The sequence below is a fragment of the Chenopodium quinoa genome, unplaced genomic scaffold (assembly GCF_001683475.1).
Source record: "Chenopodium quinoa cultivar QQ74 unplaced genomic scaffold, ASM168347v1, whole genome shotgun sequence".
In the NCBI taxonomy this organism is placed as follows: Eukaryota; Viridiplantae; Streptophyta; class Magnoliopsida; order Caryophyllales; family Amaranthaceae; genus Chenopodium; species Chenopodium quinoa.
Window position 1 is genome coordinate 2,851,793 of NW_018743850.1, and position 16,280 is coordinate 2,868,072.

Genomic DNA, 16,280 nt, shown 5'->3' on the forward strand with positions numbered 1-16,280 from the left:
CGATTATCAATCAAAATTCAATCAATGAACCATTCATATTACTCATATATATGGTATGTGTTATTTACTCTGTTTTCTTCCCTAATACAGTAGTACTTTGATTTAATTTTCTTTGAGCTTATTTATACATTTTTTAAGTGGAAGTAAAAGAAATTGGTAACCTTTAATTGTGATAAGCGGCAATGGGGCTTTTAGTATTTGGAATTTGAACAAGTTGAACTAATAGGTTGTTTCTATCAAATTTTTTATTTGACAAGTTGTTTCTATCATATTTTTACCTTCATTTATTAGTTTAATTATTTTTTGAAGGGGAAATTTATTAGTTTAAATTAATTATATACAAACTTTTAGAAAATCGGGTGTACAATAATTATTGTACATCCACTATAAAAATAGACTAAATTGATCAAAAGTTACCCCTAAAATAAATAAAAGTTACCCTAATATGCATAAAAGTAATCCAATACAAATAAAAATTATTAGTAAAGAATCACATTTTAAATGACTAAAAATCAATTATTTGTGATTAAATGTAATTAAATTACCATTATATAACTTTTCTTATTGTCTATTTATATAAAAATTGTATTATGTTAAAAGTTACCCCAAAAAAAGCAAAAAGTTATCCTAAAATTAGGTAAAAGTTACCCTTATACAGCTCGATGTACAATAAAATTAGTGTAAACCGGGTGTATACAAAAGTTTTTGTAATTACAAATGTTTGTAATTTGTTATTAATTATAATCGAAATAATTTTTCTTAAATGAGTTAAATAAAAATTGCATCTTTTTATTAGGGTCCAAATTTTAGGATTAGAACAGGGCCCCAAAATATGTAAGACGGCCCAGCTATTACTATTTTTCAATATTACAACAATGTCATTAATCGGGGTTTGCTCCACTTACCATACTTTACATCACTTTCTTAATTAATTTTTTTTTTTTTTTTTTTAAAAAAATGATGTACTTACAAAATCATCTTCCACAACATCGAACACGTAACAAAGAAAATTGAAAGAAAATAAAATAAAAAAACAAAGTACTCGTTAAAAGACAAAAAGAACAACAAAAACACGTAAATGATTGACGAAGCGACATCTATCTTTCAGAGGAGCGAGCAACCCAGAAAGAAACACAGAGAAAGAGGAGAGAGATTTCTCTCTTCCCTATTTCGTGGCTTTCTGGGTTAGCAGATCATATAATTCATTATTCATCCAATTTCCGCTTATTTATCTTTCAATTCACAACTATATTAACACACCCAATTCCCTTTTTTGTTCATCAATTTATGCACCGACAAAAATTTCCCAATTTTTGTATTCGAAATTATTGTACTTTGAGTTCAATCTGAATAAAATTTGGGGAAAACCCAGTTGAAATTTTTACAAAAATGGATGATTTTGGTGTTTTAGTTGAAGGGTATGGGATTAAATCCCAAGGAAAATCAGCTCCAATGGCTGCATCTAAAACTGCAGCTAAAAAACCCAATAATTATACCTCTGTAAATCTAGATCCGACTTTTGGGACCAAACCCTTTTCAAATTCTACACATAGTTCAAATTTAGGAAGTGGGTCTTTTTTCAATGATCAAAATGATGATATTTTTGGTCTTAATTCTGTTAATAAACCCAATAATTATGCAAGTTCGGATGTTTTTGATGATGTGTTTCAAATACCTGCAACCAATTCTGGTTCTTCCAGTGGAGGTGGGGTTGGAGGGTTTGGTTTCGATGTTGAATCCATGCTCAAAGGCTCATTGAATTTGAATTCGAGCTCGAATTCGAAGGCTTCGGATGTTAGTGATGATCTAATTTGGGGGTTTTCTGGGAATGGGAGCTCTAAAGCCTCTAATGTGGTGCTTGAAACTGATGATTTATTGTCATCTGATCCTGTTGATGATTTCTTTGGAAAATTGGGAAATTCCGGTCCGGCTCGAAGTGGTTCTGTAAAGACGGGATCGGACGATTTGATACCGGGGTTTGGGAGGAGCAATGCTGCCAATGATAGGTATGCAACTGCTTGTTTAGCTTATTATTATTGTATGTTGATTTCATGTTATTGCATAATTAATGAGCTATAGTTGGCTGAATATTGTTTTTGTGTGCATATTTTACTGGTATGATTGATATTTGATGACTTAAAGATATATGAGCTGCATGCAGTAGTGTTAATTGCCTTTCCTGCTTATTGGATTGGTTGAACTTTGAGCTGTCTTGTGAGATTATTTGATGGGTTCTAATTTGATGAGTTCATGTGTTAAGAGATGAATCCATGCAATGGGTTATAGTATGATGAATATTTGGGTGAATATATGCAATGTGCTTTAGTGTGATGAATATTTCATTGAATATTTTGCTGAATATGCACTTGGTGGTTCTCTAAAACTGTTGAAAGAGCTCAGGCTGCTTCAACAGAGAAGAGTTCAGGTTCTTCTTCTCTTGGAGAACTTGAGGATTTTCTTACTGTCGGGACTAAAAAGACTGTGAAGGGGCATGCAAATGGAACTTCAGTTAAGAAGGTAGAGAAGAAGTCAGTTAGCAAAAAACCAGAGGCGGCAAACTTTATTGATATAGAGGGAAGCTTACACGGTGAAAGTGCACATAGCTATACGGCGAAGAAGGCAAGTGATCTAATGTTTCAAGAGGAAGCACAGGATCTGGATTCTTTTTTTCGTGTTACAGGCGAGACCAAAAAGACTGTTAAGGGGTATGCAAACGGAACTTCAGTTAAGAAGGTAGAGAAGAAGTCAGTTAGCAAAAAACCAGAGGAGGCTAACTTTATCGATATAGAAGGAAGCTTACATGATGAAAGTGCACATAACTACAAGGCGGAGAAGGCAAGTGATCTGATGTTTCAAGAGGAAGCACAGGATCTGGATTCTTTTTTTCGTGCGCACACTAGAAAGAGTGCACCTGTAACTGAAGATACATCTATGGTACGGCCACCCTCTCAAAAGAAAAGGAACTCATGCTGTCTTTTTTATTTTATTTATTTTTTATTTTTAAATATAGGATGCTAACAGTTGTCACATATCAGAATACAAAAACCAATGAAGTACCGGATCTGTTTTCTGAAACAACTTTTGGAAAAGAGAAAATAGTACCACAAGGAGGAATTCCTGATGACTTAACATCAATATTTGGAGGTATTATCACTTGGTATAAGTTTTTGCGTTGTAGCTTTTTTGATAACATTTGTTAACTATTTCTGATGATTTGAAACATATTGATAGGTGCCCCACCGTCTAGAGTGTTTGAGGAGTGCGACGGAGAAAGTGATGAAAGAAGAAAATTAAGATATGAGCGTCACCTAAAATCTACGGCACGTATGGTAAGTGGACTGGCTCAGGACTATTGAATATATATGCCAGTGGCTGGTGTTTGTCTTTGGTTTCAAGTGATGTTATTTTTGTGTTGTTAATGTTAACTGGTTTTGCTTCCTCTTATTATGTCTTATCTGTTCATAAAGAGTGGATATCATTCTGAGTAAATTTTTGAATGATTAACAGTGAATTATGAGAGTTTCTATCCACTACCTTTGATAAGTGATAACAAGGTTGAGGGGAAGGAGATAAGGTTTTGTATTAGTGGAGGCCAAGGAACTCCTTAATTGAGTCAATTTGAATTGTCTTTTACTGGTATATTATATTAACTTCAATATATAATTTTCTGATATTGTTGAACCTGAGGCAAAAACAGGGGAAGGAGAGGCAAGAGAACTCTCATATCCCTTCATAAAGGGCTATCAATTTTTGGGGCATTCAAACCTTTCTTTCCATGAAAGAAGTTTGATCATTTCTTTTTGTGATGGAGATTGCACGGGTAGGGATATTAGACATTGCAGCCTACCCAAGAAAAGCTAACAAGTCTTATTGTTTAGGAGACGAATCGTAGGAAAACTAGTTAACCAATTACTCAATCTATTGTTTTGCTTATTATCTAAGTCCCCCATATAAGTAAGAATTTCTGAGAATTTGAAGCAGCTACGGCACCCATTGGTTTTGCACCTTCTAACATAATTGAGTAGATCATGATTTTAAAACTTTTTCTATCACAATTTTATTTCGTTATTCTTTCCCTCTTATATTTAGGAAAGCGGCTAAGGTTCTTAACTACTCTATAAAATTACGAAAGCAGTTAAAGTTCTTAACTAAACAAGAAATTAGTGTTGGGGGCTTCCTGATCCACTTTCAACTTTCCCTTTTGTTTCCACACACATTCTTCCACTTTGAATCTTTCTGGCCAGCGTCTGGATTCTTTCTGCTTTCATGCGTGCTGATGCTTTCAGCCTTACTCAAACAGGGGATAGGGCCAATAGGATGTCTCCAAAACCTACACAAATGGAGGCTGATGACCTTGGACTCATAACAGGATAGAATGAAGCTTTTTCCATATAGCAACTTCCTCCATTATAGGAACCTTCTGTCATCAGTCCTCCTATTCTGGTCAACTTTATAACCAACAACCATTGTTGTCTAGTCTTGGTTGAAATCTTTCTCCTAGTGAAGAGGAAGATGCTAAGCTAATGGAACTGTTGCATTGTAGTTTTTTGATGGTCTCTTTATCTATGCATGAATGATGATAGCATTCACTATAGATTCAGCATTACGGAAAATACGTGTCAAATATATAGCAGATTTGGGCACTATAGCCCGGATGAATCCTATTTTGGCTATTACTTTCTCTATTACTATGCTTTCTCATGCCCTATCTTGTTATGGAGTAGTTGTAACAGTTTAGCTTTAAAGGCACTTTGGTGGACCTATATGCTGATTTTGTGGAAAACTATTTGAGACATCTTATAAAGGAAGTTCCATTAATCATCAAGCAACAGCTTTTGTAGTTATTGGATCTCTACTATGTAGTTGGGGTATCTATATTGTTGATGTTCTAGATAGGATATTACAAACTTTGCCGATGTATTAGGTTGATGTTTCATAATGGACATTAATTGTTTTATTGAACTCCTGAAGACATGGCTTAATTAACCTATCACCATGGTGTTAGTTATGCTGCTGAAATTACATGATTTTGTTCATTTTATATAGACACATCACTAAGCTGCTATTCTGTATTTCTTTATAGAAACAAGCATTGGAGGATTTGAATCAACGTGAATATAATGCTCAGCAGGAGAAGGAAGAGAGACATGTGAGTAATTCTTTGCAGTTTTTGGTTATAGTTTGGTGCTGTGCCTTTAATTTTGATTATATCTTATTTGTTTGTTTTTCCCTTCCCTTCACCCCCTCACCATCTTCTTTGAGATAGGGTTAGGTAGGAAGGGGAAGGGGAATGGAAATGGGAATGGGAATGAGAACTGATTGTGTGAGTAAGTGTCACCTGACATTGTTGATTTATTGCATATTTGTCTGATTATGTTCTAGAGGATTGCTGAAGCTATGGAAGTGGAAATGAAACGATGGGCTACCGGTAAAGAGGGAAATTTGCGAGCACTTCTGTCATCTTTGCAACAGGTATATTCTGTCGTAACAAAACCCATTAGGGACTCTGATTGCTTTGTGATGACTTCCTTCCACTTTTCCTTCCCTTTTCACATGATTGTCTAATTTTGTTAAATTTAACATATTGTATTTGTATTTAACTAAATTGGAGAATGTGGCATGCAGCTCTTGTACTAGGTGAAATGGTGAATGTATAAGAAAATCTCTTCTGAGCCACAATCTTTAACTCTGGATCTGTATTTGTCATTGGGTTTAAACTTTTGTGGATTCTTTCTTCTTATGTCTTAGATAATGTTTTAGTGGGATTATGTTATTCCTTTATGGTATTCTTTGTATGCTCTTTGAATTGGGTTAATATTTTTCGGTGAGATTGTATAACCTCTCTTCTCTCCATTTGTTTTTCAATGAGCAGGTGCTTGCCCCTGAACTTGGTTGGCGGCCAGTTACTTTAACAGACTTGATCACTTCGTCTCAAGTTAAAATTGCATACAAAAAGGCTGCACTGTGTGTCCATCCTGATAAAGTGCAGCAGAAAGGTGCTAGTCTTCAGCAAAAGTATGTTGCGGAGAAAGCCTTTGATCTACTGAAGGTATCTTTATATTTTTAACTTACTCCATTAATTATTTCTATCAAGGGCCATCGGTCCTATGTGGCCTAGGGCTTGCATGCCTTGCTTTTCATGTTGTGGTTGACTTTCTTGTCAATCTGAGGTACATTTCATTTTACTTTCTAGTGAATTTTGTTAGTGAAATGAAGTTGTGTTGATAAACATGATTTCTTAAATATTTTAAAGGTAATACTGTAATATGATATAGTTTATACTTTATACAACCCTAGGGATGTTGAGAATCACATGTTGATCGGTGTTAATCAAGCTTGATTTTGTTTAATATTTCCTAATCCTTACTTACAACCTTGGGGCTGTTTACATCATTTTCTTCCATGAGTTCCATCTATTAACATAGACTGACCAATTGGAAATGTTTTGACATTTTTTTTCCATGCTAGTATTTGACACCCTTGAATATAAATGGGATATCAAGTTGCAAATTAATTTTGTTGGATCATCAGTCCAGAATTGCATAGTTGGCACAGAAGTGTACACTATGTGTAACCTGGAAATGGCCCCTTCTCCCTACCTCTTCTCTCTCTGTATAATGCTTGTATCTGTTATGTGGGCAAGTGTGTCTTGGCATGTAGGCTATCTTTTTGAATTTTAGTTTGATGCTTTGATCTTTCTATTAAGACTTCTTTTATGATTTTTTATTGTTCGCACTGCTTTATCATGAGCTGTTCTATAAAATATAAACCAGCAGGGGAGGACGGACTTGTTGATTAGTCACTGTCTCTGTAGTCTTTATTGCATCATCACTGTAGTATCTTGTGCCTAGTGATTCACCGTATCTCATACAGAATGATTATGCAAATCATATATTAGGAGAGGTTTTGCTACTACTGTTTTCCCTATTTCCTTCCCTTTTGATCTTCTCCTTTTTTATTGGAGGAAGTAGACCCCCCCCCCCTCTTTTTTTTTTAACTTTTATTATCACTCGGACCTTACCTATTGTGGCATTTTTGCAGGAAGCTTGGAATAAGTTCAATACGGAGGAGCTTCGGTAATTCCTGTTTCTTAGTTCAGTGCATCATGTTTCGTTTCTGTCCTTTGTTGATCATGTGTGCCGACCTTTGTAATCACCCGGAATTTTATATTTGAACAACCAATAGGAGCTTTTTTCTTTTAGCATGTATATGTGTGTCCGTATCAATATTTTATTTTTGGCCAGATCTTGTTCATTAGTCTTAAATCAATGGTAGCGTTTGTTGATAGTAACATACTTAGCCATTTTGTTTTCCTTTTGAAGGGTACATAAGCTGAAATTATTGTACTTGTTATATGTTAATGAATGAAAGTTCAACTGTTCAAGGTAGTTTAGCTTTCTTATATTGCCCTAAACTCTTGCTGTGAATTTGCAGCCTGTGGTATTTCATTTTGAAGTTTAGATCTGAATAATAGCCAACAGTTGTAAAAAAATTACATTTATTATGAAAAGAGCAAGCAGATCGTGATGTTCTGTAGTGAAAGACTGCAAAGAATGACAATTTATAGAAGGAAATCCTCCTCGGTTTAAGTAGTAATAAACACGGGACTATGGGCTAACACATCTTTTCTAATTAATCAAAAGGATGTTCACAAGCTCGATTCAAATCCAAAGTGGGTGTAAAGCCAACCCAACGAAAAAGCTGAACTGTAAAATGTTTGATGTTCGATTAAACCTGAGCTACCAGACTAAACAGTTTATTCAAACCATTCACTGTTGAACGCAGAAAGTTGTTGCCAACCTAAACCCTCAATAACCTCTTCAGAGTTGATATGTGGAAGTCTTAATACTGAAATATCTTCACATAAACTACTATTAAAGATAAGAAATCAAATCTCGTTTATATCATTTACTTTATGTGTCGCCTTTTTATAGAAGGGAACCTACCTTTCGAAGTTGGAAGGCCAAAATATTAGTGTACTAATAACATAGATGTCCCAGAAAACTTAGTCATTCAATACACATACTTGAAAACACAAAATACTTACTAGTGTTACTACACTGCTTTTATAACAGGATCATTGCAAATCAGGGAACATTTAGGTTAATCTACAGGAAAAGCGTATCATTTTTCCTTCACAATGCTATTACCACAGAAACATCTTGAAATCTGAAAACCAACTTTCATCATGCCATTCAACCACACTTAAGCAACATCATCTATTCCAAACCCAAAAACCTTGAAAATTTTAGAGACTCCAGTCCATCCACAAAATTGTTTTCTTAATAGAGTTCTTATAGGACTCACTTGAAGATGCGAGTAAGCGGTTTTATCATCAGGCTTAGAGGCTTCAGCAATAATGGGCTCACAGATGACTTGAAGCTCATTCATCTTTTCTTCAAACTTGGAAGCTTCAGTAAGCTGGAAATTCCAATCTAGCCACTGCATTGTCTTCTCAATGGCATTCTCTATCATCGCCTTATCCTCGATTTCAATCTTCTCTACATAATCTCTCAATATCTCCCACATTTTGTTAGCATAGTTCTCCAAATCATTCTTAGCCTTCACCTTCTTCAAACATTTTTCATCCTCAGCCCTGTACTTTTCCGCCTCTTCCAACAGTCTATCAACCTCTTCCTTTGATAACTTACTCTGATTAGTAAGGGTGATCTTGTTTTTGTTTCCAGTGTCTATGTCCTCTGCGGATACAGTAATAATCATACTTTGTGTGGTACAAGTATAATCAAAGCTATTTCTTTAAATTGCCCATGTGCTTATACTCTCTATATATGAGTAGGAAAATTAATCTTGATTTAACCTTATTACAATGTATAACCGGTTGTATATGTGATGAAATTTGTCAAGTTGAAAGAAATATTGTGGAAAACAAACCTCACCAACAATTCAAAAAATACTCTGTACTTGAATATTACCGTCAAGACTTTAACGAGTACTAATACGAAGTAATAGTGAAGTAAAAGAGAGTAGAGCAAGTAAGGAACAAACCAAAGATAGTGTTGGTGGGGTTGACAGCGACTTGATTTTTTGCAGCACCACCAATAAGACGCTCATTTTGAGTAAAGGCAACCCAAGACGGTGTCGTTCTGTTACCTTGATCGTTGGTGATGATCTCAACACGGTCGTGCTGCCAAACTCCAACACACGAGTAAGTCGTTCCGAGATCGATTCCAATTGCTGGACTTTGTACTTCATCTTTGCCATTCATTGCCATCTTTTAACACAAAACAAATGAGAGAAAATACTGGTTTTGTCTCTTGTCTGCCTACTTTTGATGAGCTCTTGTTTCTTAGTTTCTTTCCCTGTTGCTAGTCTTTATTTCCTTTGCTGTCTTATTTTGTACACTTTTCCATTTCCAAGTCTATGTTCTAGTCAACTTACGTGGACCAATCTATGTTATGTTGATTAGTGTTTTTCTTTTTTTCAACTAGTTGTTTCTTCTGATGGAAGGAATTGGATTTTAAAATTTTAGTGTATCTTTGTCGAGTACTCTCTCTGTTTTTTAATACTTGCTCCATTTTTTTTTATTTCCGGCCATTTTTAACTACTTGCTCTATTTTTTTTTATTTGGAAAACTTCTATAATATTTAATTCATTTCTCTTAACTAGTGAACCCAACATAGATTATACTTTATTAATTTCATATTCTCTCTCCTCCAATTCTCTAACTGCTTTTGCTTTTTACAAGTTTTTATTCTTCTACCAACCCCACTATCTTTATATTTTATTACTTTCTCCAACCAATTTATCCTAAACCTCCACGAATTGAAAAATGGAGCAAGTATTTAAAAACGGAGGGAGTATGAACTAGCACCCCACCACCTCGAAATCATTCCAACACTGGGTAGAAATTGTTACATACACTTGGGTGCACGGTACACCAAGAGTATTTGTTTGCTTATTTGATGTTGTTTGCTCATTTACTCATCAAATGAGCAAACAAATACCCTTGGTTGCACCGTGCACCCACACTGAGAAAATAATCCTATCCTCTTCAGAACAATCAAGACTATTTTTTGCTTATATATTACACTTACAAGGTACTTCTAGAGCTAAGCATGCACTTTGTCAAAGGCAGCTTTGATTGTACCATGTACAAAGTACATATCTAATTGCTGCTAAGAAACATAAGAGGGATAATAATCTAAGTTTTGTTTAGCCTTGGGATTGAAACAAGCTACTCGAAACTTCGAAAGCTTGTGCTTAGTATACATCCATCATCTGATCAAGCAATATAATTGTTCTGATTTAATTTCCAGATTATAAATCGATGACAATTATCATCTTCTTCAGTTGTCAAAAAAAAAAAAAAAAAAAAAAAAAAAAAAAAAAAAACCCTTTACAGAACTTTATAACTTATATCAATCAAGGAAGAGACAATCAACTTCATAATATACGGAGTAGTAAGCAAGGAACAAACATAAAATCACTTATTGCATTACAATCAAATGAAGAGCAAGAGTAATGATAGCAACAATATCAGTAACTAAACTCATTAAATTTTTTGATCAATTAATCTAAACTAAACTTAGTCATAAAACTCATAATCAAAATCTAGACAGATCAGAGAACTACATACAATGTATGTTGGAGAGGAAAATATTACATAAAAAGATTCATTCAATCTAGAAACAAGACTTAATAACCAAATTACGACGTAGACAGAGATAGGTACTAGAACCTAATTTAGTAATTCGGCTGAATTACAGTATAAGTGAGGGGAAACAAAGGAACCAACCCATGGCATCACTACATATGCATCGTTGAGATCAGCAGCCAAATCACATGCTTGTATTTCGAGCCTCTTAAAAGCTCCACTACGCGTATCATATTGAACAAAATTCATACCAGGTTGCCCTAAACCCAGTAGGATTTCTTGTCCGTCCTCTGAATAAGCAAGAGGCAATGGAATTAAAGGTTGGCCAAAGAGGACTTGGCGTCTAACTATATCAGCAAAAATGTTGTTGAGTTCAATGCTAAAATTTAGACCATGTTTGTTTCACACCATACTCTTTCATAATCCATATCTCCATTCCATGAATTGTAGAATATTTTACCAAATGCAAGCAGCCCCTTATATCAGCCAACTCAAATTTAAAGCCCCCATCGTTGTCAGGATTAGGGAACGATAATTCATGATATTCTTCCGTTCCAAGGTCAAAACACGTTATGATTCTTGACATTATATTAGCAGTCGACGAATTCTTAGGCTTTAAATCTATCCAGTGCAACGCATTATTAGAGAAAAGCATACGGTTTGAATAAGTCGACGAATAAATCCTTAAAGGTTGGACGACTTTCCATGAATTGTTCTTCAAACTGTAAACATGAGATTCAACCCGTTTTGGGTACGTATCGACTGTTTCTGCTTGTAAAATCTTATAATCATTACTCGATAACCAAATCCTATCCTATATTTTGCATTGACATCAAGCACATTATAACGTCTCAAGGGCGATACAACGACAATTTTAGACGCGTTGGTGACCGGGTTGTAAATCGTAAAGCATCTGCTAAACCTCTTGATGAAACAAAGCAAGCCATTACACGAACCAACAAGTTGAGCATCATAGACTAAAGGGTGAGAAAATCGAGTGAGCTTCTTTACGTTTTTCGGAGAATGGTAATCAAGAGAGTATAATTTAGTCGATCAACGACAAAATAAGATGACAGAAGCTCTTGAATTTGTGTTGTTGAATTTGATAATTTGGGATGTGTGAGACTTGATAAAATTAGGGTTTTTGATTTCATCACGCCAACGCTTGCAAACACATTGATAACGAAGAAGATCTTTAATAGGTAGCCTTGAAAGGATATTGGATTCAATCTTTAATGTAAGACACTTAGAAGTTGAGGTAATGTTCTTTCGAATTTCCATTGTTGCTCGCCAAATACAGTCGTGGAACTACGGAGTGGTTGATCGGGCGATATGCTGAGAAGCTAATTAAAGAATTTTCTTTCTTTGTTGTGGGTTAAAAAAAAAAAAATGGATATATGAGATGTTTTTTTTTTTTTTTTTTTTTTTTTTTTTTTTTTTTTTTTTGAAATAAAATTTTAGCATAAGCTTAGTTAAGTTTAAAAGTCAAACAAAATAAAAATGATGAAAATTTGATAATTACCCCAAACTAGTTCACGTGAAATAAGGTTTTACTCCGTATTTTTCATTGGTCGAAATAAGAATTTATTTATATGGCACACCAAATGCTTCCGAAATATATAATTACTAGATGGAAGCCTTTTATCTAAGCTTTTTAATTATTTGATTTATTGTTTTTAATAATTTCAAACAAAATTACAAAAGTTTAATATTTATTTATTTTTACTATAATTTATAATGAATTTATTAAATATAAATAAATTGTAAATATGATATTTTTTCCGTAATATAAAATCTTTAATGTGAAATGATAAATTTTTAATAATTTAAATCCCAAATCATTATTCATTGTTTTACCATATCTTTTATTTCGATAGAATCACCAACCTCGTCCACAACCAACCTACTACATCAATGGATACTGCACATTAGATTTGGGTTTATGTCTAAAGATGTTGTGATAACCTTATGGTTATGTTAATTGCAAGGTGTATTCGTGATTGAACTTTGAAAGGGCAAAGTGTTGATTGATATTCGGAACCAAGGTACGTTTAGGTGACTAGATACCTTCGAAAGTGATTGGTCTGAATAACATGTTTCATATAATTTTATTGGTGATTGAATTAAATTGATCTCAATTATGATTTATGAAATAAAGTATGGTTGGAGGAATTGATTTTAATATTTGTTTTAATAAATGTCTTTTTGAAGGATTGATTTTAATATCATATTTGAATGGTTTGAAATTATTTATTAGGTTTAAAGGAACTTGGTTTTACAAAGTATGTTGGATTGTTTTAACGAGTTTTTAAAAGGGTTGATTTAAAAGCTTATTGAATTAAATAGAAAGGAGTTTTTGAGTTATTCTATTATAAAGGTTGATTTTATTCAAAGAGGAGTTTCATGAGAATTATTGAATTATTTATAAAAGCTTTACAAGCATAATTATTATATTAATCCCACTATGCAGATTCATTGAAGAATATGAACTTTGTATGACCTAGTCTTTCTCCAAGAATAGCCTTGAAATAGTAGGAGACTAGCTTGAGGGTGTGCACGCTTAGAGAGGAGGTTGAGTTTTCGATAATAATTGATTTGACTAATTATTATTATTGAGTTATTGGAATTATTTTGATAATATTTGATAATTGGTTATCAAGAGAGGAATTGGTTTTCAAAAGAGGAAATTGGTTTTATAAATCGTTTCATCGAATTATTGAATTATTGGGAATTGATTTGAAATCATGAGTTTTGGAATTCATTGGATTAATTATTGGAATTGGTTTTAAAAGCATGTTTGTAAACAAATTGAATTTACTTATCTTGCACTTATCGTACTTAGCATATTTTGCTAATTCGTATTTCTTATTTGTTTGGTTCGCCCTGTTTACTGTAATGGTAAGCAGTGTTGACTAATTTCAGGAGGAGTCAAGAATTGAGCATATGAGAGTCCTGGGAATGTTCTTCACCTAGATTAGGATTGTTGGTCTTGGTTTAATTATGAGTACTCATGAAGATGGTTTCTATTTATAGTTATTGTTGATAAAGAAATAGCTTGAATTTCCGCTGTAAAGTATTGGTTTTGGTTAGTAGTTGAGTAGCCTTGTGTAATCACGCGGCGGTAATACTCCGAAGTCCTATCTCTACGGTATTATTATACGTATTATACTAGTATTTCTGTTGAGGGAGATTTAGGGGTGTTACAAAGTGGTATCAGTTTTCAAGGTCCTAAAAATATTAAAATTGGGAATAATAATAATAATTGTGGGTAGACTTAAGAGGGCATGTAGGATAGATAGAGTTTCGCATCTGTGTGTGAAAGTCAAAAGCTTTATTTTTATCTAAAACTATTTTCCTATTTGTGGAAAGATGATTGAGAAAAGGATGCTCGGGTTCTCTACGGAGGCCTATAATGAGCACGCCTCTCTGTCTAGGAAAGGCTCACCTCGACGCTATAGGTAACTTTCCTGGGAGACGCAGGCTCGACCGTCCTATATCATGACTCAAGTACATTATTATTATTTTTGAAAACAAAAAGAATTGAAACTATTTCAAAGCTTGAGTCAGTGTGATTGGTTGTGCATTAAGTTGGTGTTATAACACCTTGGTCTATGGTCAAGAGGTCCGAATTTTTTTTGAGTTTATTGCCCATCTAACACCCTAGAAATTCCTATCCTTTAAAATACTTGTTTTGACCTTTTTAAAATACGAAATAGGAAAATATAAGACATTACCACCACCGTGAAAACGACTAAGGCAAATATCAAAGACACACAGCGGAAGACTATCTTTTAAAAACTCAAATGAAATAAAGTTTAATAAAATCAACTCAAATTTTAAAACCAACTTACACTAAAACAATAACTTGGAATCATTAAAGACCCTTTAAATCCAAAGTAAATATAAACATTAACTAATGTTAGTGTCAACACTTACATAAATAATTTAATACAATAAATAATAAACAAAGAAACATGCATGTAACCCTCTTCACTCAACCCCATCATGCTTGATATGCTTCATCACCTGAAAGATTCTCTCTATTTGTCCCCACTACTCGCCATTAGAAATGAGTCGTTATAGGGCCAAGTTAAAGACAAGGCCAAACAAACATACAAACACACAATCAGCAATGCTGAGTACATAAGCGTAATAAAAACACACTAACATACTTTTACCCTAACATCACACAACTTACCTTATTGCACTTGTTTACAAGCATACAACACACAACATGACCAATCACTAATAACTAAATTAATTATATAGTTTGATTACGCATCGAACGAGGTTCCCCCTAACTTGCCCCAATAAAAGGGGTACTAACACGGGAGCTAACCGTGAAAGTATAAAAAGAACCACTAGTAAGCGGCGGAATTCCTGCGCATAATAAAAAAGGAAAATACAGCGTCCTATACTCCCAGTAGAAGTTATGGTTAAATATAAAACCCCATAACTCCCCTCATATGTTCATACTCAAGGTATATACGTTCCAAGAGTTTTAGTGCATAACCTCTTTCACTTTACGTTGTTTACATATTTTAGACTTGGTGATGGCTCTCAAACCTTTTCTTTGGCTCTTGAGGTTCCGGACATGGACAAGATAACTAAAGGTGGAATAACTAAAGGTGGCATAACTAAAGGTGCCGATTATCAGTATGTGTAGACAAGTAGAACAAAGCAGTGGCCGCATCCTTCCTACCACGGGGTGTTCCATTCCCTAACAACTCCACCAATGCATCAATAACTCCTAAATTCCCTATCCTAATCTTATTCTCTTCAAATACAGATAAACTATACAGAGTTGCAGCAGCATTTTCTTGGGCCTCAGGAGTCCCCGTCTGAAGGACATGGATAAGAGGCTCAATTGACTTAGCTTTCATAATGTTAACCTTATTGTTGTTGCTGATAGACAAGTTCAGGATAGCAGTGACCGCGTTTTCTTGAGTATTCATGTGTGAACTACGAAGGAGGTTAACCAAAGGGCCGATAGCTCCACAACTCGCTATTATGATTTGGTTATCCAAGTCCTTGGCTAAAATCCTGAGCTCTGAAATAGCTTCTTTTACAGTTTCAAGTGAAGTACTTAATTTCACATTATCTACTAATTCCTTTACATGAGCCTCAAATCTTGCAGCAACCCCATTTTGATCATCTCTTGTAGACAAAGGTACGATCATGGGTGAGAATTGGATCGGCTGTAGTCGGGTTTTAGGATTGTAACTTTTCCTTTCCCTTTGTTGAGATCCTGTTGTTGCTGATGCAGGAATAACTTGATCCTTTGCCATCACGCCTATTTCATTGATTTCGCCGGGTTCTGATGGATTGTGCAATTGTTTCTGATTGATATCTTCAACTATTTCTTGTTCTAAGTCAGTGTATGAAACCATGATGGACTGAAGTTTGAGGGACTATTTGTATATAAGCGTAACGCCTCTATATTCTTCTTGTGCACATATTCTGTACAAAAAAAGCAAATATCACCATCGTTATTTTGCTAAGCTATAATGAATTGATGATCAATATTCATCAACACGCGATACGCAAGAAGAACTAATTAATCATGCGGGACACCAATCATATAATCTTGGAGGAATATGAGTAAGAACACCAATCTTGTAACAGGGGATATGCAACGGAAGTTGTAATGTTTAAACATGGCATA

General features: G+C 34.3%; 3 protein-coding genes across 3 annotated transcripts; 1 reads left to right on the forward strand and 2 right to left on the reverse strand.

Annotated features, from left to right (window-relative positions):
• Positions 1 to 1,053: 1,053 nt before the first annotated feature.
• Positions 1,054 to 7,402, forward strand: LOC110685948 (auxilin-related protein 1-like). Its single transcript, XM_021862504.1, has 8 exons — positions 1,054 to 2,006; positions 2,394 to 2,934; positions 3,036 to 3,144; positions 3,232 to 3,329; positions 5,084 to 5,149; positions 5,383 to 5,472; positions 5,873 to 6,049; positions 7,042 to 7,402. Exons 1-8 carry the CDS (start codon positions 1,390 to 1,392, stop codon positions 7,078 to 7,080), a joined length of 1,737 nt encoding a protein of 578 aa, XP_021718196.1. The 5' UTR covers positions 1,054 to 1,389; the 3' UTR covers positions 7,081 to 7,402.
• A 498-nt stretch (positions 7,403 to 7,900) lies between these two features.
• LOC110685950 (probable mediator of RNA polymerase II transcription subunit 37c) lies at positions 7,901 to 9,533 on the reverse strand. The gene is made up of 2 exons (XM_021862506.1): positions 9,007 to 9,533; positions 7,901 to 8,699 (listed from the first exon to the last, which is right to left on the reverse strand). Exons 1-2 carry the CDS (start codon positions 9,230 to 9,232, stop codon positions 8,206 to 8,208), a joined length of 720 nt encoding a protein of 239 aa, XP_021718198.1. The 5' UTR covers positions 9,233 to 9,533; the 3' UTR covers positions 7,901 to 8,205.
• Positions 9,534 to 15,252: 5,719 nt separating this feature from the next.
• On the reverse strand, positions 15,253 to 16,005 carry LOC110686285 (U-box domain-containing protein 4-like). Its single transcript, XM_021862899.1, has one exon. The coding sequence runs from the start codon at positions 16,003 to 16,005 to the stop codon at positions 15,253 to 15,255; it is 753 nt and encodes a 250-aa protein (XP_021718591.1).
• Positions 16,006 to 16,280: the final 275 nt, after the last annotated feature.